Here is a 24,701-nt window from a genome sequence, read left to right as displayed (position 1 = left end):
TGTTTTTTTAGTATTCCTAACAGAGCCGCGTACTACGTTGATCTGCCGATATCCGTCCGACCACCGTAGTAGGGCGGAGTTGGTCGTAGTAGCAAATAGATGGTTGATGGCAAATGACTACCTAGTGTGTCACCCCCACAAAAAAAACGGCCCTTGGGCAAAAAACACGTCAAACTCCTATAAAAGGTTAAGGCGAAATAGCAGTATGATATATATCCCACAGTAACAATTTCTGGGTCGGAGGGTTCTTTTCAATTTTCGAGGTTTTTAGTGAGTCTCGACGAATCTCATACTATCCCTGCCGACAGAACGTCAGGACGGGGGGTGTTTTTCGAAGATTTTTATCGTGATATAAAAAAATCTCGGAGAAGCTCCGTAAAGTGTCCTATTTCCGAGGAGTTTTTGAATGGCGTACGCCTTTAAATGGATGAAGAGTACGCAGTAGCGACCCACAGCCCAACCCAAACTGCTAACAATTTGATGAACTCTCTCTTATGGCATGTATAAGCTTACAAATACGTACCTTAACATATTATATCCAGATGGTTGGATTGTGCTCCCATGCCAAATTAGGCTTAAAACGTTTAATTTAATAGCAGAGTTGACCTCGTTCCTGTTTCCTTTAGGCAACTTAAATAAGTGATTGGAAATTGCTAATTATTGTTAACGGTTTTCGAAGACATTCCAGTTGCTTACATAAGATTTACTAATAAACACCAAAAATTCTGCATTGAACAGATACCAAGAACTCCTCTTTATTTATTAGGAAGTTAATTTAAACATGTAGATAATGTAAAAATCGCAAATTAAGGCATAATAATACTTGATATAATAGGAATTGGTAAAATTTGTAATACACGTTTATGAAACATATTTCTACATATGTACACGTTTCTATACACCTACCAAATACACCTTAAAGGACAATAATACTGGATAACAAATTACATACTTTTTAACTTCAATTCATGGGAATGCCTCCATTCTAGTTCAATTTAAAGATTTTCCCTCGACGTAGAAGCTCCTTTCCATTGTAATGGACATACAACAGTTCTAACACATATAATATCTCACATTTAGCTATACAGAAACTCATACTAACTCTAAAACACTTATTCTTGCATGACAAGTTGAAAATACGAAAAAGCTTCTTTAGTTTCCGTGGAAATATTTATGGAACTTAGGACCATCAACCGTCACCGGCTGGTTACCATTGAACTGATCTGCAACGAAAGTTTTACCCTCATCATTGCAATTAACGCTCAAATTGGCAATTTCTTCTTTCAACCGCTTCTGCAGCCCATCATCATCTAGCTCCAGCACCGAATTAACTATGCTATCATCGTCTTCAACTTTGCGCGTCGCAGCCTTCTGCATGTTGTGATCATTCCCAATGGAATGATCATTCTGTATGTACACGGATTTATTCAAGTTGAGTTGATTATTCGGGCTGTCGAACCAGTGAAATGTAGGAGAATCGCATGATTGCGGAGTAAGGCATTCAAAAACAGTTTTGTCTGCCACTTTCGAGCCTTTTTGGTTCGTGGTTTTAAGGAGGTATCTGAATTTCTCCGCTGCCTCTAGCCCGTTGCTTTCTTTGAGGTAGTTGTACCATCGCTCTTGCATCGACTGCGGTTGCAGAAGCATTTCCGCCAAAGATGTGTTGTGAGGAAGCAAGTTTATACAATCACTAAAAGATGTAACTTCGGGGAAATGGACATTATTCATGAATTGTATGAGGTTGTTCCCTGTATTAACAGTCGAAGGTTTCCGCAAATGTGTCGCACTACTTTGCTCCAAAACGGGATTCATTGCTGGGTGTTGCACGGTAGTGAACTTTTGTGTGTTGGAAACGGAATTTTGGACCGCAGCTAAAGGATGCGTAACAACTGCAGAAGACCTCAAAAGCAACGGGGAAGTGTGGCGTTGATACACTAAAGGAGCATAGGATGGTCGATATTGAAGGATTACAGGCGACATCGGAAGATAGGGTTGGTGTACTGCTGGTAATCTCTGTGGGGAATGTAGATTGGGGACGCACTGTTGTGGCTGTACGTAATTTCTCGGGTAAAATTCCGGAGCTAATGGATTTAGTGTGTAAATCTTCTTAAGCTCAATCGAATCGAGTTGGAATCTCAGTTGAGTCCAAGTCATACCAAAGAAACTTTTATTCTCGTTGCAAAGTTCAATGTATCGCTCCCAAACTTTGCTACAAAGTCCCACAGAGCACAGAGCGACTGGGTCTCCTACTACCGCCACTAGACTTTGAGATCTCGTTATTGCAGTGTTCAAAAGTTTAGCGTTAGATAAAAACCCATAGTCTGCGTCGTTAGTTTGCCCGCTTATGCAGGTTTTCCTGGTACGCACGGTAGACAACACAATCACTCTAAATTGTTTGCCTTGAACGTTCAAAACTCTTTCAACGCACACGTTATCGATTCTTTTTTTTCTCAACTCAGACCTGATCCTGAACACTTGGTCCGCATAGGGGGTGACCACCCCAATAGACTGATCCGTAAACTTTCCCCATTCCTCCGGCCATGTTAGCTTTAAGTTAGATATACACTCAACCACTTCATACACCTCAGAATTATTGTAAAATGCAGTGGAGTTTTTGTCCTGAATATCCTCCCCTCGGGTGGTTAAAAAAGTTAAGGGGTAAAAATCAGGGTGTCTTGGTTGTTTACTGCTGGATAGCAACTTTTGGTCATAGAAAGATTCGGAGGCGAACTGAATAATGCTCTCGTGGGACCGATAATTTTCACACAACAATATTTTGCAAGAAAACTGTTTGTGGTAATGGTCGTACAAACGTTCTAATAAAGATATGTGCAAGTTCCTCTCTTTCGCGAAGGGGGAGAACACATCAGGGCCTATTTGTATGTGATCTCCTGCTAAAACTATCCGCGTTTGAGAATTTGCCAACGCTAGAGGGATTATGGTCTCGCACTCTAAAGCCTGCGCGGCCTCGTCGAGGAGAATGTGAGTAAAGAAACTTTGGGGCAGCCCGATTGATGATAGATAGACGGATGTTGAAAATGTGACGACTATAATACGATGTTTCACTAAATCGTCCAGAGAGGGATAACGGAAGGAACGTTTTCCTGCCGTTTCTTCTATTAAACAATACTGAAATAAAAAAAATACTAATAACAATATCTGTGACAATATACCTAAATTATTTCTACCTTCTGCACTATCGGGTTAACAGTGGTCACCCATCGCTTTTCGTAGTAAATTCTCAATGGCCGCGCATTTTTTTCTCCATCTTCATACCAAGTATTGAAATATTCTCTGATGTACAAGTCAGCGGCGCTGTTTGAATGCGTACAAAGGAGAATACGATTTGGTGGGTCTTTAATCAATATTCCAATTGCCTGGGCAAGGGTAAACGTTTTCCCAGTGCCAAACGGACCTACAATGATTTGAAAAGAAGGGTTGAAAAACTTGGCGAAATACATCGAAAAACATGCACCACGGGACAGGCTACGCTACAATCAAATGAATCCCTGGATGCCAAAGACTTGGGGTCCATGAGTCTTGAAAAACAGCTTTGGAGCTCCACAACATGCACACACGATAAATTTACTGATGCTTACCAATCACTAAAATTGGCGGCAGCGCTACTTCCAGAGGCGTTGTAATGGCTATCACAGCTTCTCTCTGTTTAACATTGAGCCGAGAATCTAAATTCCTTGACCACTGCCTCGAGGGCGACCACGGAATCGTCGGCTCAATATACGTATCTGGAAACAGTATCTTAAAATTACCTATTTGGTCCAAAATATAATGCAGCTCGCAATAAGGCAAGCGATTCAAGTGGAATTGAATTTTCACTTCAATTTCAAAATCAGGTTTCAGTGCGAGTTCCTTTACGGTAATACTCGACAACCTACGAGTTAAAACAGGTGCTGTACCTATTCCAACCGTAAATAAAAATCACCTCAAATATATTGTATGTTTGCCTTTATCTTCGATTTGAGCCTCATAAACTTTGCAGTTTGAACCAGGACTATCCATATGGGACGGTTTTAAAAATACATAGTTGCAGTGCATCAAAATCAGTCGCCCTTCTGACGTATCCTCAGAAAGGTCTCTTCCAAGCTCTATTCGCGCGAACAACTCTTCATCAATGGAATATTTGGCAGTGCTAGCAGCAATGCCATTGGGAGATAAGATATAACTTCGTGTAATCTTCATTTTTGTTGAAAAGTTGTAGCGGGACACTAAACCGTAACGCGCCATTTCCTCTACAAAAAGCAATTGATGCATGCGATCTCTAAAACAACAAAAGGACTTCAAATTAATAAGTACAAAAGGTGGCATGTATAATACCTATAATTATGCCTAGTGAACTTCTTCTCTGCAATTATGGAATGCGACAAATTAAACGTTCCTGCCTGCGGACAGGGATATATTGATTTCAACATGTTTTCAAATTCAAGACTTTTACTTGGCTTAAGGGACTCTGAACGAAAATGCTCAATAGTGCAATTATCCGGCGTCCATCTTTCAGCTATGGACAGAGTAATTCCCTTACGGATTTCATTAATTCCTTCCACCTCACAATCCGGAATTAAATCCACACAAAGATGTTTTACCTACAAAGTTTCCATATATTTCACACAGCACAGAAGCATAGGAGAATCTCAAGTTGTGACAGTTTTCTATGCAAGAACTATCTTGAGTTTAAACAAAAACTGAATTTTCACTATATCAGGAGTAAAGGAAACTTACCAAAACAGGCTCCATGCTAAAATCAAAGACAATGCTTTGATGAAAAGTCCCAAAAACATTTGCTTTAAATGTCACTATTACTGAGTATTCGAATAATCTTGTCATATCTCTAAGGGATAAAGGGGAAATCCACTCTTGGTTGTTGACCAGTTGGACTTTTGTGTCATTTACCATAATACAGGAAATATGAAAGTAGATTCTAAAGGAGTCTTGCAAGAGGGCAACTGCCTTAAGGGGTTTGCAAGTTTTTATTTTAAATTTCCAATTATGGAAATTGTTTTTTGAGGACACTGTTGCAGAGAGAGGGCAAGTGCTCTCAACAATCACTTCGCTGATATGATCTTGCATTATGCTTTTAGGATTAGGGGACTGAACCAATTTTTCTAGTAATTCGTCAATATATGAAGCTCCTTAAATTGACAAATCAGCCAGGATACATGACAAATCAATTCACAAACCCAGAAGCTCCTTCTCTCTTGCCCTCTGGAATTTCATCTCTCTATAGCGAAATCTCTCATTCCACTCATCAAGCTCTTCCTGGCCATGAGCTTGAACACACTGAATCCCAAACCTAAACACTTATTTCTGCATAGTAACTAATTAGAGAACAAAATGAGGTACTACCTGCAATGTCCCAGATCCTCCCAGTTTTGACACAAAACATATGTATTACACTTAAGACCACGCGGAGGGGGTCTCCACTTCCAATCATGCCCTTCATCACTCATGACCACTGACTCGTGTGACTCAGTTTGGCAATGGGCTCTAAGCTGGTTTTTATCTTTAAAGTGTAAATTACAGTAAATGCAAAAATGCATGGTTTCAGCCATCTGTAAAAAAAAATACATTGCTTGTTTTGTCAAGAGAATTGGCGTGAGTCATAATATTTGGCTTTAAATATGAAACTTTTTAATATTGTAATTTGAGCTGTACTGGAACCAATGTTATCATGAAATGATAATAATTTAGATGGTCCCTCAATATTATGTATCTAATTATGGTTTGGGAATTTGGTGTAATTCACCTTGTTTCAAGTTCCTTGGAGATAATTCTGGGCGAATTAACGCACAAACTGAAGTGCAGGGATTTCTGGCGAATTCTTGAAAAAGACCTCTAAGCCTGAAATACAGCAAAAAACGTTGATTTTTTAGCTACAAATAAGGTACTTCCAGTAGAGCCAATATGTGCGAAATAAAAACCAAACCCCGGCACCTATCAAATCATAACTAATACAAATACAAATTTAATAATAATAATAATGAAAAAAATTTAACAAAAACAAAATTCAACATAACCTAACCTCAAACGACAAGATGACTGACACTATTGAGAAAATACGTCAGAATTATCTAAAATCGTAAGTAGAGCAATCAGAATCAATTCCGATCTCACCCGAAACCTCCCGGTGATCTCTTATTCCTACATAGTGATCGTCACTTGATCAATCGACTGTCACTTTGTATTTGACTTTTTTAAAATTTGTTTATTTTGTTGTTGTCTCTCCTGTTTGTCCACATTTTAGCTAAGTTTGAGTACAAAATTAACAATGGAAAGAGATTTGGAGGGCCTCCATTTAGCTCTAAATTCCCTTAAAATTCTCAGATCAAACGTACGCCGCGTCTTCGAATCTGTAAGTAATGGTTTACGAGCGGATCATGGAGAAGAAGGAAAGGAAAATAAATACATCCTAGAGCTCCAAGAACTGTTAACTACCGTAAATAACAATTTACGAGATGTCGAAAATCATGTCGCCAGTCTTACGCCCCCTCCAGGAGCCTTTAACTTGGGCAACACCACTTATTTAAGTCAGGAAACTACGCAGGAGAAACAGCAGATATATGGGCAGTTGGTGAACAGTTATAAATGGACTGACAAAATCCGAGAGTACAGTGCTCTTGCTGGGAATATATTGGCGTCAAACTCGTTTAATAAAACCTATAAAACTTTGAGCACCACAAAGCGCAGAAAGACACAAACAAGTAATCATAATGTTGCCCCTGAAGTAATTGAAAACCTTATTACTACAGTGGACAGGCTATTTAATGATGTTACTATTACCGCAAATCGGCCGTTTGTGCCTAATCCTGTTATACAAGTCACTCTGGGTAGAGTGTTGAAGGCCACTATTGCATTTAAAGGTAAATATTCCAGAATGGAAATTGGCGGGCTTTTTTAATGTGTTAAAGGAAAATCAAGATTTTAAAAAGACCTTTATAACCCTTAATTTGACATTCTTTATTTCCAGGTCTAATGATTGAATATGTAGTAGTTAAAAACTTCTCAGAAAATAATGATTTATGGACTGAGTCTAGATACAAAGTGTTCCGAAAGGTCACTGAGAATTGTCATGCTGCAATGTGCCATTTCCATTCCCCTATGATGCCTGAACTTGCGGTGAGATCGTTCATGCACTGGTTCCATAGCTATATCACCTTATTCAGTGCTCCCTGCAAACGCTGCTCAAAACATTTAAATTACAATCTGCCCCCTACTTGGAGGGATTTAAGGTCTTTGGAACCCTTTCATGAAGAGTGCAAATAGTGACTTTTAAGGCATAGAAAGACAATTTTGAAAATTCAAATGTAAATATATTTGTAAGGCTGAATGCAGATGTGTGGCATGTTCAAGATGTCTATAATATTAACTAATAACTAGGAAAATAAAAGAAGGTAATAATGGGAAAAATATATTATAATTTCAAACTTTGCAATACGTACCTGCTACTTGTTCCAGCTCATTCCTAACATATTTCTTGCCTGGAAAAGGCAACAATTTCAAACTTTGTACTCCTAGAAAATAATCCACTACAAGAACTTACAGTTACAAATGTGGACTTAGCAAGGTCCTTTACGCCTTGGCCAGCAATATCTGATTTACTTATGATCCCATGCAACTGAACTGCTTCCTCCATTCTCCTCCTCAAGAAATTCCAAGTTTGCTGATTTCCTTCAGACTTATCTTGTATTAGATATAACTCTGTTGCTTTGTACACTCCAGCTACCCCCAATCGTCGCATATACCAATTAAACTAAAATACCCCATATTGATGATCACAGATCAACATTATCAGTTTATAATCATAGGTAGTATTTTCAATCACATACTTACGTCTACTGACCTGTCACCCGCATAATAACAAATATCGTCAATCATCGTCAACAACGCCGCCAGGGCATATGGCATGTTTGGGGGCAAAGACATTATAGCAATGGCTTGAGGCCATTTGTGGATATAGGGAATCAACAACTTTAATCGTTCCTGAATGGCTAACTCTACAAACTTTCCAGGCGCAACTGGTTTCTGGGAAAATTCATTTTGTAGCTGAAATTTACCTTCTTTAGTTAGTTTTCTGCAAAGTTAAAACGTCATACTTGTTGTAGAATTTCTTTTAATCTCGAGTTTGAAGTGGTATTAAAGTAATGTACGAGGTCGCCTGCTCCATGAGCAAATAACCCATGGGCGACGCCAGGATAGCCCACCTTTTCGGCACCTTTCACGAGGCAATCCTTAGACCAGCCCAACTCTAGAACGTAAGGAAGGGAGGCGGCCAGAATTTTGTTCTTAATATCCTCCTCATATTCCGTATTATTCTGTTTTGAAGGGGTACTTGAAAAGTACTGCGCTTGTGTAACCCCTATGCAATACGTACCTGAAACACAAAATGTTGACAAATGCACTTTGTTCCTTACAGAGACACTATGAGGGAGAACTACAAAAACTCTTTCTTGACAAAATGGTTTATTGTGTTCAATTTTCAATAACTTCAGTAACTCTAACTAATAAACTGCTAATCACGTCTAAGACAGTTCGGGACATTTTAAGAAAATTCAATCGCTCCAGCTTATTCATCTTGGGAAACTCTGCTCCGTAAGCGTTGGCCAAGGCTTTTTCATTGCCGGGTTCTTCGTTATTTATATTATGTATCTCTAAATCATAGTGGGCCTTCGACAATTCCAAGCCTTTCCTCAATGGATCTAAAAATATCTCCTCCAAAACTGGCACAAAATCTTTTAGCTGAGTGATGTTGTTCTTATCCTTGAGGATTATATATCTGATCAAGTTAAGGGCCGATATTATCTGATCAGAATTATCCATAAAATTGGTATTCTCCATTTCTTCAAGGTGGCAAAATTTCCGTAGCAATCTAAACATTTTAGGGCCCCGATAGAACGGCAGCAAATCTTCACTTTTCTCACTAAAGTGTTTGTCCAACGAATCTTTGTAGATGGTGATTAAAAATCCCTTCATACCACTATGATTGATAATTGTGACTAAGTTATAAAGTATCGTATAAAGGGCCTTTGGCTCGAAACGCAATAAATACTGAATAAACATTTGCAACGCTGCTTTTCGAAGTTTCTCAGAGTAATTGTAGATTATAATATTTGTCACTACTGTACAGAACTGGGGGTGATGTTCACAAGCTAAGAGATAATATGGGAGCTCCCCAGTTGCGATAGGTCTGAGGAAACGTAGGGTCAGCTTTATGCTATTTTCAATTTCGACCATGTTGCCTGATTCTAACATACTAGTTGCAAGGTGTAAGGAAGATATGAGCACAAATTGAGGTGTATACACTTTTGGTACAGACATATAATGTATACCTTCTGAATAAATTAAAAACATATAATTTGCAAGACTGTAAATGTCTGCCCTAGTGAAATCATTAGGATCCCTATCATACCACAATTCAGCCAGAGCAATGGGGTCTACCACACTCAGACTTTGAAAAATTCTCTCAATTATCTGCTCACTTAACATTTTTCCTTCTCTCATGGTGAGTCCCCATCTTTCCGCATTCATATGAGAAAAAACATTTCCTAAAAGCTGCATCAAAAATTTTCTTATTACATTCCGAAGAGTTTGATCTTCTGACTCCACAAAGGTCTGACATTTATTATAAAAAACTATAACTCTTTCATAAAGGTGAGCAATATTATTAACACAATGCTGTCCATCAACTACAAATCTCTCAGTTCCCTTAGTGTTTCTGAAGTCAGGCAACATGCTGTTACATAAAAATGTCTGAATGGCATTAAAACACCAGCAAAATGAAGTATATTTCTTAGGTGAAGTTCTGAGAAGAACCGCATATAGTGGTTCAAGCAAAGCTGCAAACTTGGAGGTGTCTTTAGATTCTTCAATTTCAGTTACCAACTGTAACAACACATCTTCCGTGTTTGAGCTGACACCTATAGTATTAATAAGCTTAAGACAACAGTCAAACACTTCAGGGTTGGTCCTTTGATTTGCAAAAGTAAGATGACAACAGATTGCATGAATAACGTCTGAGGAATTGTTTTTAATTTCATCCTGGTGTTCGCTATCATTGAACAATTGCATGACATAATCAGTGTTCCCATCTTGCAGGGCGGCATGCAAGGCTTTAGCAAGTCCCTTGAGGGAGTCTGACATTTTTTCGGATTAAAGGGGCTGAGCCTCTGCAAAGAAATGTTTGTGTTGACCCCAAATGCTGAGTGGTTGGGAAGTGTTGGTGAATACCGAGGGGCAAAAGGTTATTACTAGTATGGAAAGATGTGGAAGCTACTTACGTCTGGACGCAATTCTCAATGCTGGTAAATGGAGAGTGGAAAAGAAAGACATGCTTCTGCAATCTCGGAAATCTCTCGATCTTAGACCTATTCAAGAATAGGCATTTTTCTATTGAGTAAATTCTACGAAAATAGGTTAAAAATGATTTGATGAATGGAGAATTGAAATAGGGCTAAAACGGGAAGCAAAAGAGTGATTTATTACCGTTTAATTCGGAATCAACATATAACCTCCTTTACCTTATCACTGAAAAAGAAAAAACTTCTTTGACTATCAGCTGTTTAATATCGAAATTGACCAATCACAATCCAGAAAAGAAACGTCATGTGGTAAAATTCAAAATGGCCTATGGGGGCCAAGGACAACATGCGAAATTAATAATTGTTTAAAAATGTTTAAGGGGTGTTTTATTCTAAAAGAAACTCGAGGCGTCAAAGAGTTGATAAAAACCTTCGTTTAAATGACAAACAAATTCAAGTGAACCCCAATTTCCGATGTTTCTCTAATTTGCTTCGCGGTGGCCATATTGACATTCAATATTCACGCAACTGCATCATCAAAACTCCTCATATAATCATGAAATTCATAATTATTCAGGCACAAAACTATCTAAGAATGTGACTGAAACAAATCGGTCTTTCCTCGATGTTTTTGTTTTTCTCGCACCCAGTGACACGTTTTGAGATGTCCAAATCACTCAGTTTTGAAGTAAATGTTCAATAGTTATGCAAAAATCATCCTAAAATATTTTTGTAGCTCAATGACGATACTCTTAAACCATGAATGACGAAGATGAAGTAATGTATGAAGATTCCGGAAACGAGACCAGCGGAGATGATGTTGATTTTGCCATAGAAATGGACAATAATTTGAGCAAGGCCTTTCCCAGTAGCGAAGAGGAGTATCAGTATGAGGTACTCTCCACTGAAGAAATTGTTAAACACATGGTTGACTGCATTAAAGAGGTGAACGTAGTGGTACAAATACCCTCTACAACCACGCGGATCCTCTTGAATTATTTCAATTGGGACAAGGAGAAACTCATGGAGAAATTTTTTGATGGCAATCAGGAAGAGTTATTTAAGGAAGCAAGGGTGGTGAATCCTTTCAAGAAAGTAAATGCAGCCAAGCCCAAAGTGACCAACAAGGCTTTGGGTACTGAAGAATGTGATATTTGTTTTATGGTTTACCTACCCACTCAAATGACAGGGTTGCAATGTGGGCACCGATTCTGCCTGCAGTGCTGGAATGAGTATTTAAGCACGAAAATAATGGAAGAGGGGGTGGGACAAACTATTGCTTGCCCTGCTCACACCTGCCTTATATTGGTTGATGATGAAACTGCAATGGGCCTCTTGAAAGATTCAAGGGTTAAATTGAAGTTTCAGCATCTGATCACAAATAGCTTTGTGAAATGCAATAGGTTGTTAAGATGGTGTCCCAGTCCTGACTGCAGTTATGCACTGAAAGTAAGTTGTGCATTATTAAAGAATTAGTGTAATTTCATTACACTTTTACAGGTTACATATGTAGATACAAAAGCTGTAACATGTTACTGTGGACACAAGTTTTGCTTCAACTGTGGAGAAAATTGGCATGATCCAGTTAAATGTGCCTTGCTCAAGAAGTGGCAAAAGAAGTGTGATGATGATTCAGAGACATCCAACTGGATTGCTGCCAACACCAAAGAGTGTCCCAAATGTAATGCTACAATTGAGAAAGATGGTGGGTGCAATCATATGGTTTGCAAGAACCAGAACTGTAAGGCTGATTTTTGTTGGGTGTGTTTGGGTCCATGGGAACCGCATGGCAGCTCCTGGTAAGTCAAAACTAGATTAATTAGCTAAAAACCCCAAAAAGGTGCCTGGCTGTTGGTGTGATATCTATTATTTTAATGAGGGTTTCATTAAATATCTTCACACTATTTAATTTCAGGTACAACTGTAATCGATATGATGAAGATGAAGCAAAAGCTGCTAGAGACGCTCAAGAACAATCCCGGGCGGCGCTTCAGCGTTATTTATTTTACTGCAATCGTTATATGAACCATATGCAGTCGCTCAAATTCGAGCATAAACTTTACGCGGCGGTGAAAGACAAAATGGAGGAAATGCAGCAGCACAACATGAGTTGGATCGAGGTGCAATTCCTGAGGAACGCGGTGGATATTTTGTGTCAGTGTCGTCAAACTTTGATGTATACGTATGTGTTCGCGTATTACCTTAAAAAAACCAACCAGTCTGTGATATTTGAGGAAAACCAAAAAGATTTAGAGCGAGCTACAGAGTTACTGAGCGAGTATTTGGAGAGGGACATTACCCAGGAGAATTTGGTGGACGTTAAACAAAAGGTGCAAGATAAGAACAGGTATTGTGATGGGAGGCAGATGGCCCTGTTGAGACATGTCCATGAGGGCTACGAAAAGGATTGGTGGGTCTATAGCGAGTAGCTATAGAGGACTCATGTGTAATAAACATTGGGAGAGGAGATTCGAAATTACGGTGTAACAGCTAATTTAATACCTTAACTCTTTCTTTCAATAAATATATCTCTATTAAAATTGGATTTTATTGGAGTGAAAGCGCAAATGTTTAAAGAGATATACACGCTACATTCCGCGAAATACCGAAAATATAAGCAACATAAAAGCAACAAACGGTCATTCTACACAGGTTTATAATCTAACTTGCTCTCCAGCTTTTTGTTATCTGCAACTTTTCTTACGGCTTTCATGAAGTCCTCTTGAATGACGTATTCTCTCTCAGATCTGATAGCGAACAATCCCGCTTCCGTACACACATTCCTGACGAGATAACGCTAAATACCTTAACACTTCAAAGTTATAACGAAAAATACCTTAAATCAGCTCCATTAAAGTTGTCTGACAGTTTGACGATCGCCTCATAATCGATCTCCCCGTGCTTCGCTATAGGCCCGGCGTGAATCTTCAAAATTTCAAGTCTAGCCTGTTCGTTGGGCAGGGGAATTTCGATTTTCCTGTCCAGGCGTCCGGGCCGCAGCAAGGCGGGATCAAGGGTGTCTGGGCGATTAGTTGCCATTATCATTTTAACCTTGGAAATAATTTTTTTGCTAGTAAGTGGTAAAGAATAGTTGACTAAACTCACTTGACCCAGCGAATCAAAACCGTCCATTTGATTCAGCAGCTCCATTAAAGTTCGCTGAATTTCTCGGTCAGCAGATGTGCCTTCAGAAAACCTACGTCCACCTAAAAACACCCAGAATGATTCCTTTATTACAAAAAAAAAACATGGGAAAAGAGGAGGAAATATCCCTTTCATCCTTACTCACCTATAGCATCAATTTCGTCCATAAAAATTATGCAAGGCTGATGGTCTTTAGCATAATTGAACATTTCCCTGATCAGTCTCGCAGATTCGCCAATGTATTTGTCCACAATGGCACTGGACACCACCTTCAGAAAGTTGGCATCTAATTGAGAAGCTACAGCTCGGGCCAAAAGTGTTTTACCAGTTCCAGGGGGACCATAAAGTAAACATCCTAAAGTATAATTTTTCTCAATAAGTTTAACTTTGTCTTCAATTAAACCTCATACCTTTGGGAGGTGTAATACCAACCCTCATAAACAACTCAGGATTAAGTAGTGGCAGCTCAATAACCTCTCTAAGCTCTCGGATTTGTTCAGACAATCCTCCAATAGCAGAGTAAGTTACATCTCCTGGATCTTCATGACTCATATTATACACCAATGGATCTACTTCTCTAGGTAAATATCTCATAATAGTTAGAGTAGTCATATCCAAAGCAACTCGGGTTCCTGCCTTGAGTTTCAATTTGTCAAGTTGCCTTCGGCACCCAACCACATAGCGAGGGCCATTGGTAGCTTTGACAATGACTAAAAAGAAAATCCGTGTTCATCAATTTTAAATCGTCAGATATATGGATGCACCCCATTTCAATTAAACTATTGCGCAATAAAAAGTCACAGGTTTGTGAGAATTCTTAGAAAAACTTACATTTCTCTTCAGTAAGTTGCTTCAGAACTTCCCCAACTATCTGTCCCATGCTCTGTAGTGCCTTAAGGTCGTTTTCTGATTTATCATACTGTTTTGTGAGGTCTTTTAACTGCTCCCTCACTGCAATATAGTTGGAATCAGTGTGTATTTAATAAAATAAATCACATTACTGCTTACTTTCTTTTAATCGGGATTCGACTTCTTTATGTTCCATCAACTTCTTTCTGTAGTCCTGAAGGACCTTTTCGCGGTCCACCTCCACAGAGCTCATTTTGATGGCTTTTTGTCAGAGGGGCTGCAGTGTTTTTGTATGAAGGCGAACCCAAATTGGTCTGAACCGATAAAGGGAGGTATCGCGTATTTTGTGTACTGGAGGATTTCAAATATCGCTGATTGTCTACTTGGATAAATATAAGTTAAAGGATTTCAAGGGATAATACAATAGAACGAAATGATAAATCAAAAATTTACGTTTTTTTTAGGCTAGGAAGATATCAATAGATGACGAGCAAAACTCAACAAAGTATATGACAGATTAACAAGAAGAAGATTGAAAATGACATTTGTGAGAGGGAGAGGGGCAAAATATCAAATATGTAAAACCTATTGGTGCAAGAGAGATAAAGATAATAAGGGTAGCTGAGAAATATTTTTTTCTTTCCTTGTTCTTTTTAGTCCAATACTCCCTCTCAATCTTTGCAATACGTTTTTATCTTTCGTTTTCACGGTCCTCATTTCTGACAACTCTTTTGTGGACTCAAATTCGTATTTTTGTTTTTTCTGCTTATAATCATAATAATTTTACATTAAATTAAAATAACCCAGTAAACCTTTTAATTCAATATATACCCTATTAATTGCAATGGGAGAAGGGGAGTTTGAAGCCCCTCCAGAGGACCGGCCTAAAAAATCTCGCCACCGGAAAAAGCATCTTTACAGCAAGATCTTACAGCAAATGGAATTTTATTTCAGCGACGCCAACCTATCTAAAGACCGTTACCTATCGCAGCAACTTTCTTGTGGAGGTGATGATGGTAAATATATCCCCAAAAACCTCATGATTTCAACTTGCATTACCCCATAAATTTTGTAGGTGTTGACACAAATATTTTCTTGAAATTCAATAAGATCAAAAAGTTAAATTGTACAGCTGAGGACATTCAGAAAGCCCTCAGAAAGTCGGACCTTATTGGTGTGAATAAAGAAGAGGCAAAAATATTCCGTAAGGTTCCATTCAAAGGTGAAATGGATTTGGATGTTGAGCGTCGTACGGTATATGTGGAAAATATAAAGGCTGATGCTACACACGAAAGTCTTTCTCAGTTATTCTCAGATTTTGGCAAAGTCATCTATGTCTCTATACCAAAATATAAGCACAATAGAGCAAATAAAGGCTTTGCATTTATAGAATATGAGACGCGTTTGGAGGCACAAACTGCTATTTCCTTTTTTGAAAATATTGGGTGTAAAATTCCCTTCCCCAATACTGATCCCGAAGTATTAATGAGTATTGCCACATTTGAAGGAAATGGTGAACAAGAACAGGGTACAGAATGTACAGATAATGAGATTGAATCTAGTGAACAAAATGGAAAAAAAAGAAAGGCAGAATCCGATCAGCCTTTAAACTCTAAAAAGCAGAAAACAGCTGAAACATGTAATGAAACCGTTCCAACAGAAGCTCAAAAAGAACCACCAGCCATTTCAGTTCCTGAAGAAGAGGTGACAAAGCAGGAAGAAACTGAAGAAATAAAAAAGAGGAAGAAGAGCAAAAAGGATAAAAGAAAGAACTTTATTAAAGATTTAGGAATGCAAGTGCTTCCAAAGTATTTAAAGTGGTGTTATTGGTTTGGCTGAAAATTTATTTATTTAAGTTTTTTAGGGAGGAATGGAAAAAGCTTCGAAATTACTATTTGAATTTGCAAAGAAAAAAAATGAAGGAATTCAAGCAGTATTTAAAAAAACAGAAACATTCTAAAAACCCTGAAAAGGATACTTTGGATAAAGATAGAGTATATCAATATACAGGAGAGCCTTACCATATTGACACCAACAAAGATGAGCAAATTGAGGAAAAGATCCCAAAGCTTGATTTCACTCCAGGAGTGATTGTAAAACTCAAATTATCTGAGCCATGTGTAGATGTCAAGAAACTAAAGGTAGCAGAGCAACTCTATTTTATAACTACAAACTAACAATAATCATTTCTAGAATGAACTGAAAGCCATATCTTCAGAAGTGAAATATGTAGACATTCCATTACCATCTGGAAGTGAGGAGGTATATGTTCGTTTCGGTACAAGCGAGGCTGCTAATGACTTCTGCAAACACGATTTTGAGGGGGAGAAAACGTTATTAAGTGGTGAAGACGAGAAGAAATATTGGGAGAAAATTGAGGCTGATAGAGAAGTGAAATTCGAAAAAAGCCGGAAGAAAGTTCGGGGCCGCTATAAGCTGTTGAAGAGAGCTGAGAAGGAGCTGAATAAACACATAAGATTCGATGAAAATGATTGATTAGATTAGTGAGTTTATGTTTAAGTTAGTTGATTATTGTATTACTTAAATATAATAGTTTAAAAGTTGTTCTATTCCTGTAAAATTGCATCTAGAAGTTCCAATAGAGAAAATATATACATGCAGCACAATTTGCACATTAATATTGTGGGTTGCATACCTGATTGAGAGCCAAAATTTGATGCTGAGGAACTTATTTCCTTTAAATTTATGGTTAAGGTTTATTGTTTCTATTCACATATTTAGTTTTATGTTAAAAATACATTAAAATCCACCTTCTCCAGCCTATATTCTCCATTCAAAACCGCGAAAATAGATGGATTTAGCAGACACCCTCAACATCATCGATCTCAACAGAGAATCTTTGCTGTCGACTAAAACATTTGCAGCTGTAATCGACACTCATCACACGGAATTTATCATCACTGTGTTCAGCAACAAAGTTGTTCTCCTCATAACACAATTTGAGAAAATCGGTAACTTATACTCTATTGAAACTGAACAAATTGAGAATGAAATATTGAGCAATGAACCAGTCTACAATTTGCGGCCTGTTCTTGGTGCTGGGAGTATAGAGGTTGAAGTAGGGATTAGATTCCTTGCTGAACAACTGGCGTTTAACAAACCTTTGATAATCAGTCTTACGCTAAAAAACTACACATCTGGACATTTGAAAAAAATTGTTAGTTTTATTAAAAGTTATAATAATGGCTCTGCTGAAGAAAACTAAATTGACTGAAAACTACTTTGGGCAGGTGGTCATAGGGCCTCCAGGCAGTGGCAAAACCACCTACTGTGGCAAGGTATTTGACTTTTACAAGATCAAGTTAAACAGGCAAGTGGAAGTCATTAATCTGGATCCTGCTAATGACAACATGGGCTACTCTTCTAAAATTGATATAATGCAGCTAATTACTCTCGAGGATGTTATGAAAAACTATCAGTTGGGCCCTAATGGAGCATTGATGTATTGTATGGAGTATCTAGAAGCTAACTTTGATTGGCTCCTGAACCAACTAGTTCAAATTAAAGACTGCTACTTAATATTTGATATGCCTGGCCAAGTGGAATTGTACACTCATCATGACTCAATTAAAAACATATTTTCCAAGCTTGAAAAGCTCAGTTACCATTTATGTGCAGTTCACTTAGTGGATTCCCACTACTGCTCTGATGCAACCAAATTCATCTCCACTTTACTCTTGTCCTTATCCACAATGATGCAAGTTGGGCTGCCACATGTGAATGTGCTTAGCAAGGCTGATTTATTTGAAAAAAATTTGTCAAAATTAGATTTTGGTGTGAATTTTTACACTGATGTACTGGATTTGCAGTATTTGCTGGAGCAATTAGATGAAGGGGCCTTTACTAAGAAATACAAAAAGCTTAATAAGGCAATTGTGGGTCTCATAGAAGATTACAGTTTAGTGTCCTTCATCCTCTTGGATGTGAAATCTGATAGAAGTCTATTGGAGCTGAAAGGGGCTATAGATAAGGTTAGTATGGGATTTGTTTGATGAGACAGTTGATGCAAATGCTATTTTCAGGCAAATGGGTATATTTATGGAAGTGGTGAAGAGAGAAGTATTCAGGCTCTTTTGTCATGTGCAGTGGGTGCCAGGACTGATTCAGAAAGATTTGACACTGACTACATTTGATTTTTGCTGTTACTAAATTTAAAAAATCAATTATCATTGTACTCATTGGAGGATTTTTATTAATAAAAAAAATTGTAATTAAGAAATCTCTTAATGCTAATTACACATCAAGCGGATGCTCCTTTTACTTTGCTGGCGGTTTGGCTTTCTGTTTTTCAAGTTGTGCCCTTTGGAAAAGATGAGCTAGAATTAATAAACAATGATTTGAATAAAAATCTTACCTCAGTTGCTTATTGAAGTCATCCTCAATATTGTCATCTTCCCAGTTGTCTTCCCACACGCTGATATCTTGATCATCTTTCTCTTTACCCGTCCAATCTAGATCATCACAAAATCAGGAGTAAAAAATGCTCAACTTCCCTATTGCCTTGTTGTTGGTTATCATTAAAAAATTATGATAGATGTACCTTCTACAGGGAATTCTTCGAATTCGTCATCTTCCTCCAGTACACCTAGGTCAAGTTTAGGCTTCTCGGACATCGTGTTTAGGTTCAAAATTACACTTTAAATATAATTAAAAAAATTCCCTGTAATTGGAAAAATGCAAGTAATTAAATTAGAAAACCAGATTTGAGGTTGGGAGGGGATAAGGGTGTATTTTAGTCGTAAAGTTAGCATTGGCAACATGGGATTCGGTCTATTTTTATCCAGCTCAACGTAAAATAAATAAGGGAAACTCATTAAAAAGCAGTAATGTTACTAAAATTTTGTAAATTTCGATATGGATTTTACAAAACTTTAATCAAAGAATAAATTATTATTCATTAACTATGGTCAATTTTCAAAGAAGAGTATGAATAAATGGCGCTCGCCGCCGGCCATGTCGCCACATTTCCGTTATTATTAGAAATATTAAACGTTTTAGAGACCTCAATCTATATTAAGTGCTCGAACAAAGATGTGATAGTAATAGTCAATGGTGAATGTGATGCACGGTGTCACTGTCACTGTCACTATGTGAGTTGTCATATTAAAATCTAGAATGAAATCTTTTAGGTTTGATAGAATCTAAATCTAAACTGAAGAATTAAACAGTGTCGAGTGTAGTACTTTTTGCTTCAATAGACGTCCTTGAATTCGTAAAAATTCTTTTAGTTTATAATTTTTCATACACCATTTTGCCATCGAAAACCGGCAATTTACCAAGGTTGATCTCAAGGCTTTGTAGCTAGTGGTTTAAAATGTAAGTATATAAAGGGCCTTCCTTCATTATTAGAATAGCTGCAGACCCTTTTAACTCAGTTTTAAGATAAAAATTCATTATGCTAGTATTTGCTCTCGAGGCAGAATCTTAGTCTTATTCTACAGCAGATACCCAGAAAATATTTAGAAGTTTATCCTCTGAATGCATTGTAAGTGAAGAATTTGAATTTTCCTTCGTCAATCTCAATTTCAGTTTTTGCCCTTTGCGAGACGCATTTCCGAGACTTGTTCCCCTATTTTTTTTTTTTTAATAAACATACCATATGCCTTTAAAGCCCTGAAAAGCTGCAAAATTATCCCAATTTTGGTTTTAAGAAGGAATAAGCATAAGATTCACAAGTTTGTTTGATTAGGTCCTTCAATCATGGTAGTAGTGGAGGATTTCGAGGACGAGATGGCGGAGGCGGAGGCAGCAGATTCGGTGGTCGTGGCGGCGACGGTGGTGGCTTCAGGAGCGGTGGAGGAGGCGGCGGCGGCTTTCGTAGTGGTGGTGGTGGAGGTGGCGGATTTAGAAGCAATGGTGGTAAGTTGCTCCCAACTTTATTTCTCTCCAAATTATGAAAAGGCAAGGAATAAAGTATATGTGCGATTTAGGGCAGTTTTTACGTTCCACCTACTAACCCGGCGGTAATTTTGCATCTTATTATCATGACGGTAGAATTTTTAAGCGATCTTGTTTTTTGATGTTCTCCAGGTGGCCGAGGTGGCGACCGTTTTGGCGGAGGCGGCGGACGATTCGGAGGTCGCGGAGGCGGAAACGGCGGCCCGGGAAGGGGCTTAAGAAAGCCCCATTGGGACATGCAGCAATTACGTCCTTTCAAAAAGGACTTTTATGTGCCGCATCCCGCTGTTGCGAGTAGATCACAGTTTGAGGTGGATGCGTTCCGCCAAGCCAAAGAAATTACTGCGGATGTGGACGCTCCTAATCCTATACAGAATTTCGACGAGGCTGGTTTTCCTGAATATGTTTTGGAGGAAATTCGAAATCAAGGTAAGGATCTTTATTGTTTTTTTTTGTTTTTTAAGAAAACCAATTGTGAAATTTCTGGTTTTGGGCAAATTTTCTAGGCTACGATGTTCCTACTCCAATCCAAGCTCAAGGTTGGCCAATTGCTTTGAGTGGTCGTGACATGGTGGGAATCGCTCAAACTGGTTCTGGAAAAACTCTGGCTTATATTTTACCAGCCATAGTCCATATAAATAATCAACAACGGCTTAGCGCCGGTGAAGGGCCTATAGTGCTGGTGTTGGCCCCTACTAGGGAACTCGCGCAGCAAATCCAGCAGGTCAGCCAAAAATCTCACTTTCCATTAAGTTCTTTTCTGACTCAAGAGGTGGTACATTATTTCTATATCAGGTAGCTGCCGATTTCGGAAGATCCTCATACATCCGCAACACCTGTGTATTTGGCGGAGCACCGAAAGGGCCTCAGGCAAGAGATTTGGAAAGAGGAGTGGAAATTTGCATTGCAACTCCTGGCCGATTAATTGATTTTCTGGAAAAAGGATCTACTAATTTAGCCCGTTGTACTTACCTGGTTTTGGATGAAGCTGACAGAATGCTGGACATGGGTTTTGAGCCTCAAATTCGTAAGATCATAGAACAAATCAGGCCCGACCGACAGACTCTCATGTGGTCCGCCACATGGCCCAAAGAAGTCATGAAACTGGCTTCGGATTTCATGCAAGATTACACCACAATAAACATCGGTTCTCTACAGTTGTCTGCAAATCACAATATTCTTCAGATCGTGGATGTTTGCCAAGAGCATGAGAAGGAATATAAGTAAGGCGTCGTTCCGTGTCCGCGGATGGTTTTTAATGTTCGGTGGGTTTAGGTTGAACCAACTTCTACAGGAAATCTCGAATAGTGCTGATCCAGGGGCGAAAATCATAATTTTCGTCGAGACCAAGAAAAAAGTGGAACAAATCACCAGGAATATTAAGCGTTTCGGCTGGCCCGCTCTGTGTATGCACGGCGACAAAAGCCAGCAGGAACGCGACTATGTTTTAAGGGATTTCAGAACTGGGAAGTCCACCATACTCGTCGCCACTGATGTGGCGGCGAGAGGCTTAGGTGAGCAGGCCTTCCTAGCCGATAATCTATTGTTCTTGATCATATTTTTTCGCCCATTTTGTTCAGTTTTGACTCTGAAATCTTCAATTAATTTTAAAAAAGACAAGGAAAATATTTCCAAATCAGCTTTATCTATAGTAGCAATGGGGATTTGCCAGACTGGTTTTTAATGACGTAAGTAATATGGCCGCCTCAGTAAGAAAGAATGTCTGACAGTGCGAAAGCCACTCCCAGCGGCCATATTGAACCGAATTTCCGCCCGGTGTTACATACAGCGGAGAAGCACTATAGGTCCAAAACGAGAGTCTGAATTATAGAGGTTGTCTCAAATTCGAGACAAGAGAATTTAATACGATCTGCTAATTATTCATACCAGTGGCAAACTGATAGGTGCTAGTTTCTTTTGACGATTCTTTAAGTAAATTTGCACGCAAATCTGCGAAGACTCTAACAACGTTCCACCACAACGAACTGCGTGTAGAGGACGGTGGACTGGGGACTCCCTCAGCGATTGTGAGAAAACCGTAAATAATAACTGGATACATGACCTGAAGTGCCGTCTCTCCTGCTTAAGATTTCCATTGCATCACTCGATTTTAAATAACTTTACATAGGATATACATTTAACACTTAACATTTATTTTAATCATTGAATTAATCAGTCTGGGCATCCTTTTTTCTGTTTCAGAGGCACAAGCAGACTCCGGCGTATTCGGCATAATAAAACTCTTAACCTCAGCAATGCCCAGAATACGCCACGCGGTTGTGTTCTAGTAAACAAATAGGATACAATTCAGCGTCTTGCGGGTGTCTCTGGCTGGCTACCCACCCTTTCTGAGGAACGGGTAGAAGACCGATGGGCGAGTTTGATGTTGGCCGCATCAAATCGTTGGCATATCAATGGATTCATTTACCCTCCCACTATCTTTTCTCAAATTATGTCTGCCTCCCAACCATCGTTTTCCCCCATCGAACAATCCCAGCTCGGCGGTCGAGAGAAGATGCCGAGCTGTCTTTAAATTCAACCAGAAGTATGTCAACCTGTCGGTCCTGCAGTGGGAGTGTGTTGCAACTGAATCTCATTCCCGACACGAGGTCTCGCTTATTGTATCATACGGCGAGACACCACTGCAGCAGCAATGAAATATACATATAATACGCTACTATAGAGAACTTTACGTTATCGCTCCTGGCCAGAGCTCTTTCGTCGCGCGGAAATTGCAGTACCGAGTTTTGAACGGTTAGTACCACTGTGTTTTCTTTCACTTTAGTTTTTAGTGTTAATTTAATCGTGAGATTCGCATTTAAATGCTTTAGAAGTTCCTAAACTGTTCAAAGAATTGAATTCTGAAAGAAATTATCACATCTAGTAGATATTCACAGGTACTTAAGACCTAACTCCCAATGGTTGCAACATAGCTTTCAAAGCGCGCACACATTGCGACAACTCAGCGTCATGTGTCTTTAACGCTATCGCACTATTGATTTAGATGTCGACGGGATTAAATACGTCATAAATTACGACTACCCGAACTCCTCAGAAGATTATATTCATAGAATCGGAAGGACTGCTCGCTCAGATTCAACGGGGACTTCATACGCCTTTTTCACACCTGGCAACTCTAGACAGGCCAAAGACTTGATCTCTGTGCTCAAAGAAGCCAACCAGGCAAGAAACGTTCTCAACGGATTTACAATATATTTACTTCCTCAATTTTCATAGGTAGTGAATCCCAAGTTAGCTGAAATGATGGGTCGCGGGGGCGGAGGTTATGGAGGCAAGAGTGGGAGTCGTTGGGGAAGCTCTGGTGGTGGGGGAAGCCGCAGCGGATTTTCTCGAGGCAGCCGAAGCGGTCCTCCCGGTAATTGAACTTCTCAAAAACAAACTAGTTCATTATTGCACTTTCTTTTTATTCATTCAGGCGGAGGTAGTATGGGCAGTCGTTCAGGCCCCAGCAGTAGAGGTGGCTCAATGGGTGAAGGAAGTTCTGGCGGCCGTGGAGGATTCGGAGGTCGCAGCGGAGGAGGAGGCTTTCGTGGGGGTGACAGTAACAGTTTTGGTAACTCCAGGAGTATGGGAGGGAGAGGCGGCGGCAGTCGCTTTGGGGGAGATCGCAACTCATCCGGAGGCGGTGGATTAGGAAGCGGAGGGCCTGGAGGATTTAGGTGAGAATTTTCGAGTACAAAGGAATGTTTTTGCTATTGTTTCATACACTAGTCGAGGCGGCGGTATGTCCAGGGGAAGCAGTGGGGGATCTCGTGGTGGGCCAGGATCAGGTCGCGGTGGTTTCCGAAGTGGCGGCCCGTCCCGGTTTAGTGGAGGACAGGGAAGTTGTAAGTAGGCCTGTTTAACCGAGTTTTTATCAGCGAGTTTCGTTCGAAAGAACTGACTACGCATTGTCACCGCAGTTGATCTTGTGAAATAAAAGCTTCTGGTACACCATCACTCGAGCTGCGTGACAAAATGCTCAGAGATTTAGCTTTCACGTTGAAAATCTCGCACGATTGTTTGATTTTTATGCGTTGTTTAAAGCAATTTTTTTTCAGTCAATTAATTGTCTCGCTGCAAGCTCCCAGAATGTACGGATTTATTGAATCATCGTATACTAATAAATTCACTCTACAGGGCAGTCTTCGATTGCTCCGTTTTTCCTAGGTATAAGTAAATATCTATCTTGTTAATAATTTAGGTTTGAGAATCTTGCATGTACGATTCTGTAGGTCGCTATAAATGCCATTACTGTATTAATTCGAATGGATGTTATCATTGTTTCTAAGGCATTTATAATTGTAGGATAAAAGTGAAGTATTTTCGCCTCCAAGATGCATACTTTTTTATAATTTAATTCTAATTTCAATAAATAAATCTTTCGTTCGACACGGTGTTTGATTCGGAGTAACACTGCGAAGGGAAAATTTTAAATATCAGAAAAATCGAACGGATGTGGCCCGTAAATCTGAAACT

General features: G+C 39.1%; 8 protein-coding genes across 13 annotated transcripts; 5 read left to right on the top strand and 3 right to left on the bottom strand.

Moving 5' to 3' along the window:
- Positions 1–739: 739 nt before the first annotated feature.
- Helz (Helicase with zinc finger) lies at positions 740–6,051 on the bottom strand. Its single transcript, XM_066292271.1, has 9 exons — positions 5,762–6,051; positions 5,362–5,567; positions 5,196–5,308; positions 4,738–5,147; positions 4,336–4,601; positions 3,944–4,279; positions 3,600–3,892; positions 3,189–3,415; positions 740–3,129 (listed from the first exon to the last, which is right to left on the bottom strand). The coding sequence occupies exons 2-9, from the start codon at positions 5,565–5,567 to the stop codon at positions 1,153–1,155; spliced, it is 3,828 nt and encodes a 1,275-aa protein (XP_066148368.1). The 5' UTR covers positions 5,762–6,051; the 3' UTR covers positions 740–1,152.
- Positions 6,052–6,175: 124 nt separating this feature from the next.
- Positions 6,176–7,443, top strand: MED27 (mediator complex subunit 27). The gene is made up of 2 exons (XM_066292281.1): positions 6,176–6,875; positions 6,983–7,443. Exons 1-2 carry the CDS (start codon positions 6,284–6,286, stop codon positions 7,276–7,278), a joined length of 888 nt encoding a protein of 295 aa, XP_066148378.1. The 5' UTR covers positions 6,176–6,283; the 3' UTR covers positions 7,279–7,443.
- On the bottom strand, positions 6,935–10,630 carry LOC136344631 (ubiquinone biosynthesis protein COQ9, mitochondrial-like). 5 transcript variants are annotated; one of them, XM_066292275.1, is made up of 7 exons: positions 10,495–10,630; positions 10,290–10,412; positions 8,109–8,386; positions 7,846–8,058; positions 7,556–7,765; positions 7,455–7,493; positions 6,935–7,193 (listed from the first exon to the last, which is right to left on the bottom strand). In XM_066292275.1, the coding sequence occupies exons 2-6, from the start codon at positions 10,339–10,341 to the stop codon at positions 7,458–7,460; spliced, it is 789 nt and encodes a 262-aa protein (XP_066148372.1). In that variant the 5' UTR covers positions 10,342–10,412; positions 10,495–10,630; the 3' UTR covers positions 6,935–7,193; positions 7,455–7,457. The 5 variants fall into 5 exon arrangements, with proteins under 5 accessions (XP_066148372.1, XP_066148373.1, XP_066148371.1 ...); XM_066292276.1 differs by having other exon boundaries at positions 10,290–10,376; positions 10,495–10,600; XM_066292274.1 differs by lacking the exon at positions 10,495–10,630 and having other exon boundaries at positions 10,290–10,488.
- Positions 10,631–12,850, top strand: LOC136344632 (E3 ubiquitin-protein ligase arih1-like). Its single transcript, XM_066292279.1, has 4 exons — positions 10,631–10,998; positions 11,047–11,759; positions 11,811–12,109; positions 12,226–12,850. Exons 2-4 carry the CDS (start codon positions 11,070–11,072, stop codon positions 12,737–12,739), a joined length of 1,503 nt encoding a protein of 500 aa, XP_066148376.1. The 5' UTR covers positions 10,631–10,998; positions 11,047–11,069; the 3' UTR covers positions 12,740–12,850.
- Positions 12,841–14,809, bottom strand: Rpt4 (Regulatory particle triple-A ATPase 4). The gene is made up of 7 exons (XM_066292280.1): positions 14,463–14,809; positions 14,286–14,405; positions 13,865–14,164; positions 13,600–13,809; positions 13,416–13,516; positions 13,147–13,361; positions 12,841–13,093 (listed from the first exon to the last, which is right to left on the bottom strand). Exons 1-7 carry the CDS (start codon positions 14,554–14,556, stop codon positions 12,955–12,957), a joined length of 1,179 nt encoding a protein of 392 aa, XP_066148377.1. The 5' UTR covers positions 14,557–14,809; the 3' UTR covers positions 12,841–12,954.
- A 161-nt stretch (positions 14,810–14,970) lies between these two features.
- Larp7 (La related protein 7) lies at positions 14,971–16,867 on the top strand. Its single transcript, XM_066291955.1, has 4 exons — positions 14,971–15,319; positions 15,379–16,111; positions 16,168–16,444; positions 16,497–16,867. The coding sequence occupies exons 1-4, from the start codon at positions 15,148–15,150 to the stop codon at positions 16,797–16,799; spliced, it is 1,485 nt and encodes a 494-aa protein (XP_066148052.1). The 5' UTR covers positions 14,971–15,147; the 3' UTR covers positions 16,800–16,867.
- Positions 16,868–17,004: 137 nt separating this feature from the next.
- LOC136344469 (GPN-loop GTPase 2) lies at positions 17,005–18,584 on the top strand. The gene is made up of 2 exons (XM_066291958.1): positions 17,005–18,295; positions 18,347–18,584. Exons 1-2 carry the CDS (start codon positions 17,507–17,509, stop codon positions 18,455–18,457), a joined length of 900 nt encoding a protein of 299 aa, XP_066148055.1. The 5' UTR covers positions 17,005–17,506; the 3' UTR covers positions 18,458–18,584.
- Positions 18,585–19,410: 826 nt separating this feature from the next.
- LOC136344463 (uncharacterized) lies at positions 19,411–24,614 on the top strand. Of its 2 annotated transcripts, XM_066291947.1 has the most exons (11): positions 19,416–19,640; positions 20,014–20,183; positions 20,355–20,651; positions 20,729–20,946; positions 21,018–21,445; positions 21,498–21,736; positions 23,227–23,405; positions 23,460–23,598; positions 23,659–23,902; positions 23,955–24,070; positions 24,284–24,614. In XM_066291947.1, coding segments are annotated over exons 1-11 (2,040 nt in total). In that variant the 5' UTR covers positions 19,416–19,638; the 3' UTR covers positions 24,292–24,614. The 2 variants fall into 2 exon arrangements, 1 of the variants encoding a protein (XP_066148044.1); XR_010732964.1 differs by lacking the exons at positions 23,460–23,598; positions 23,659–23,902; positions 23,955–24,070; positions 24,284–24,614 and adding an exon at positions 22,425–22,976 and having other exon boundaries at positions 19,411–19,640; positions 23,227–23,366.
- The last annotated feature ends 87 nt before the right edge of the window (positions 24,615–24,701 follow it).

Source organism: Euwallacea fornicatus, chromosome 17 (assembly GCF_040115645.1).
Source record: "Euwallacea fornicatus isolate EFF26 chromosome 17, ASM4011564v1, whole genome shotgun sequence".
Taxonomy (NCBI): domain Eukaryota; kingdom Metazoa; phylum Arthropoda; class Insecta; order Coleoptera; family Curculionidae; genus Euwallacea; species Euwallacea fornicatus.
Note: the sequence above shows the minus strand (reverse complement) of the source record. Positions and strands in the feature narration are given on the sequence as shown.